Source organism: Quercus suber, unplaced genomic scaffold, assembly GCF_002906115.3.
Source record: "Quercus suber isolate HL8 unplaced genomic scaffold, Cork oak 2.0 scaffold_606, whole genome shotgun sequence".
Taxonomy (NCBI): Eukaryota; Viridiplantae; Streptophyta; class Magnoliopsida; order Fagales; family Fagaceae; genus Quercus; species Quercus suber.
In genome coordinates, this window is record NW_027070049.1 from 145366 (window position 1) to 149969 (window position 4604).

The following is a 4604-nucleotide window of genomic DNA, read 5'->3' on the forward strand; positions in this document are numbered from 1 at the left end:
TCCTACCCAACTGAATGCATTTACTAAACACCTCCCAACCTTTTCAAATACTTCTCCATAAACCACACCCGTGGACACCCCTACCCAGCTTGGAAGACCATCCCCCCACTCTTCCCCAAACTTCAAAACTACAACCCTCCTCCAAAGACAAGTCTCCTCAACCCCAAACCACCATAACCATTTTCCTAGTAAGGCTTTATTAAAAGTAATTATTTTCCATACTCCCAAATTACCATTTGCCTTAGGAGCACACACCTTATCCCACCTCACCAAATGAGCCTTCGAATCCCCCACAAGAAGTCCCTTTGCATCTTCTCAATCTTATTAGCCACATGCAAGGGATGGTAAAAAGAGATAAATAATAAGTAGGGAGGCTAGCTAGCGTACTCTTAAGCAACGTCAGTCTTCCACCTTTTGACAAATACAACTTCTTCCACCTAGCTAACTTCCGCTTAATTTTTTCCAAGATAGGATTCCAAATAGAGGGGGACTTATGGGAAGCCCCCAACGGCATACCAAGATAGGTCATAGGCAAAGTCCCAATCCTACAACCCAGAATCTCTACCAATGCATGCAAATTATTAACCTCCCCTATTGGAACCATCTCGCTCTTCAAGACATTAACGTTCAAACCTGTCACAGCTTGAAAACAAAGGAGAAGTATTCGAACATGAAGGATCTGCTCCACTTCCGCATCACAAAACAGATAGTATCATCCGCAAACAAGAGATGCGAGACACATTCCCCTTTCCCCCGTCTACCATCAGCCTTAAAACCCCTGATCAAACCAGTACCTTCGACTCTTTTCAACATCCTGCTTAAAACCTCCATTATAACCAAAAACAGCATAGAAGATAACGGGTCCCCTTGTCTCAAACCCCTCGTGCGCCTAAAAAAGTCAACTGGAGCCCCATTAACCAAAATAGAGAACTGGACAATTGAAATACAAGTGCAAATCCATCTACATCACTTCTCCCAAAGCCCATTCTCTTCAATAGATCTAGAAGAGCCTCCCAATTCACGTGATCATAAGCTTTCTCAATGTCTAGCTTACAAATGACCCCCACAGTCTTACTCTTCACTCGACTATCAACACACTCATTGACAATAAGAACTGAGTCAAGAATCTGTCTACCTCCCACAAAACTATTCTGAGACTCAGAGATTAGTTGATCTAAAACCAACTTCAAACGATTTGCCAAAACCTTAGACAAGATCTTGTACAAGCTCCCCACCAAGCTAATAGGCTTGAAATCTCGAATATTGGAAGCATCATTCTTCTTAGGAATTAATGCTATGAAGGTAGCGTTCAAAGATTTCTCAAACTTACTGTGGAGATAAAACTCCTCAAAAACTGCTAGAACATCTCTTTCCACCACTCTCCAACAATGGTGAAAAAAGGCCATAGAGAAACCATCTGGACCTAGAGCTTTATCTCCAGCCAACTCATTAACAACTAGAAGAATCTCCTCCCTCTCAAACCTCTTTCAAGCCAGCCCCTCTCCGACCCGTCTATCTGATCAAACTCCAAACCTTCCACAAAAGGCCTCCACTCCTCTGTCTCCTAATACAAATTTTTATAAAATTGTACCACCTGGGTAGCCACCTCGGACTCCTCCTCATAAACCACCCCATCCACCTCCAAAAAACTAAGATGGTTAAACCTTCTACGGGAATTAGCCACCTTATGAAAGAATTTAGTATTATTGTCTCCTTCCTTAAACCATAACATTCTTGATTTCTGTCTCTATGAGATTTCTTATAAAGAGAGAAGATTCTCTACTTCAGATCTCAACACAACTCTCTCACAAGACTCAACATCAGAGAGGCCAAACTCCCCTTCCTTGGCATCTAGCAATTTCAATGCCTCTAGTAATTGTGACTTTTTGCTAAGTCTTTGACCTTAACCAATGTACACCAAAAGCAAAGCAGAAAAAAAAAAAACAAGTACCACAAATCATAGACAACCGAGCAATGGAGTAATAGATGGTCTAATATTCACCAGTTCTTGTGCACAGACAACACCAATATATTAGTGATATATTTCTCTTCATAAGATGTCTATACTCATTCAGCAAATAAAAATATAAAGATTTTCTATAGTCAAGGTTTTACTCAAGGTAGCTGTCTGCACAAAGAAAGCCACTTTCTTAAGCACCTTTTTATTATATAAACCTTTCCAAGTAAAATGCTTTTGCTGACAACTTGTAAACAATTATAATAATATTGAATGCTAAGACATCAATCGGTACCTCTAGAAAAATGAGGGTTAGAGTATAACAAGTCCAGCAGAGAATCCACCTCCTCCAATTCCCAATCATCAATTTTTTGAACAAATCTCAAATTCCGGCACTGAGCCCCCCCCCCCCCCTCCAACACAAAAAAAAAAAACCCTCTCTCTCTCTAAAACCTACTGAAGAAAAATCTGAAGCATCTGTGTTATCTGCAATCAATACCCAAATTCATCCCCTTCAAAGCTACACCACATGTCATGCCATTTTTTTGTCCTCCTACAAGCCCCTATTTTAAAAGAAATGAAAGGAGAGGACTTCCACCAACCAGCTCTAATTCCCTTCCAAAGACTACAACCATACAGTACCCTAAAAGCCCATGAGCACTAACTCAAATGGCCTCTCCTCCCTTGTAAGAGCAAGATTGAGGGTAAGACTATGGGTTCAAGAGCTGACCAATAAATATATATACTAAGTACCATAAGCCATTTGATGGATTGCAGGAGAACTCCCTAAACTAATGGCAATGACTAATGACATACTGCAAGAGAAAAACTGAAATTGAATGCTGTGGGAACTTCAGATGACAGGAAATGACTGAACTGTTTCTTTGTTTTACCTATTTGATAGGAAGCATGCATAGCACAAACCCCACCCCCACCCCCCCCCCCCCAAAAAAAAAAAAAAAAAAAAGAGTTAACAGAAAAAATCTCAAATTTTTAATGTGTTATATATATATATATATATTGAAGATTGTTTAAAGTCCTTGACATTTGTCCTTGCAGAAACGACGCGAGGAGATGGAAAGGCTTGAAAAGGAGAGACAATCAGAGCTAAGAAGCTACAAGGGTTTGATGGTTTCTGAAAACATGACATCTAATAAACAGATTGCAACAACAAGCAAGTCCTTGCAGGAACTGGAAGAAGACTTCATGTAAGAGCATCATTTGTTTAAATGTTCAATAGATGCTAGCTGCCAAAGTTACTGGGCCTATAAAGAAGGGTGACATATAGTTTGTGATTCTAGGCCTCAAGTAATTTCATCATGCCTGAATAACACATTCCCTAGTCTGTTTCCTGTGGATGTTAAATAAGAAAATGATGTCTGCAATGTTAACAGAGGAGGAAGGAGGTGGGGGGTGGGAAGAAAACTCCTTTTACCTACCATGTATGTACTTTGATGGTGATGAAAAACATTATTTGTATTGCATTGGGATAGTGGGTGATAAAACTGTGTTTTCTTGCCCAACTTTATAAACAAAACTTATGTCTATTTTATTTAAGGTTTCATCTGGTTCAGATTGTCTAGTATATATCAACCTATGCATGCATGCATGCACATGTTATGTTTAACAAAAGGGGTGGGGGGATGAATCTTCTTTAACTACCATATATGTACTTGGGCTATGATGAGAAACAATATTCACATCTGCATTGGGATAGTGGATGAGAAAACTGTGTTTTTTTGTCTAACATTATACAAAGAAACTTTTGTCTAATTTATTTAAGGTTTCATCTGGTTCAGATTGTCTCATATGTATCAATTATGCACACACATATGTTATATTTAACAGGGGTTGGAAGGGGGTGGGGAAATGAATTCTCCTTTAACTACCATATTCATACTTGGGTTATGACTAGTAACATTAATTGTTTTCGGCATTGGGATACTGGGTGATGAAAGCTGTGTTTTCGTTGTATAATTTATAAACAATACTCATGTCTAGTCTGTTTAAGGTTTCACCTGGTTCAGATTGCCTCATATATGTCAACTTATACACACACACACACACACACACACACACAAATGTTCTATGATTTACTTACACTATGTTCTAGAGTCATAAATTTTATTTTATTTATTAAAAAAACACTTTGTTTGAGAGTTCCTAAAAGAATAGGATAATGGAATTGGTATGGTGTATTTTCTTGTGTTTGGGCATTTATAAAAGAAGGATGAAAAGAAAGAAATATATAATTTACTATATATCCTTGACCTCTTACTTATCTTTTGTAAAAATAGATATAAAATTGATATTACTCCCTTATTTCAGAAACAATTGTTCTCCCTATATTTGGAATGAATGCTTAGGAGGGAATTTCCTTCCAAATCCTTCCATAACTTTCTATTAAGCTCCCTAGCATAGGAATATGTGAATATCACTTAATACTTTATTCCATTGCTTTCCATTTCTCCCTCCCAAACAAGTTGTAAAGTAATGGTTTTAGGCTATTAGCAAGATTTTGTTTTGAGGTTGGATAGAGAAGGCTACGGACTACTTATAAATTATAATTGGTGCTCTTGGTTATTGTTTAGATTCTAATTACAAAGGCAAGAATTGTATGTGTTTTATTGTTAGATTTGAATTTGAC

General features: G+C 38.0%; 1 protein-coding gene across 1 annotated transcript in view; it reads left to right on the top strand.

Annotated features, from left to right (window-relative positions):
• LOC112015335 (uncharacterized) overlaps positions 1-3530 on the top strand; it is an 8229-nt gene extending 4699 nt beyond the window's left edge. Inside the window, exon 6 of the mRNA XM_065765083.1 lies at positions 3017-3530. Within this exon, the coding sequence (XP_065621155.1) occupies positions 3017-3169 (153 nt within the window). The 3' untranslated portion in view covers positions 3170-3530. The remainder of the gene's footprint in view (positions 1-3016) is intronic.
• Positions 3531-4604: the final 1074 nt, after the last annotated feature.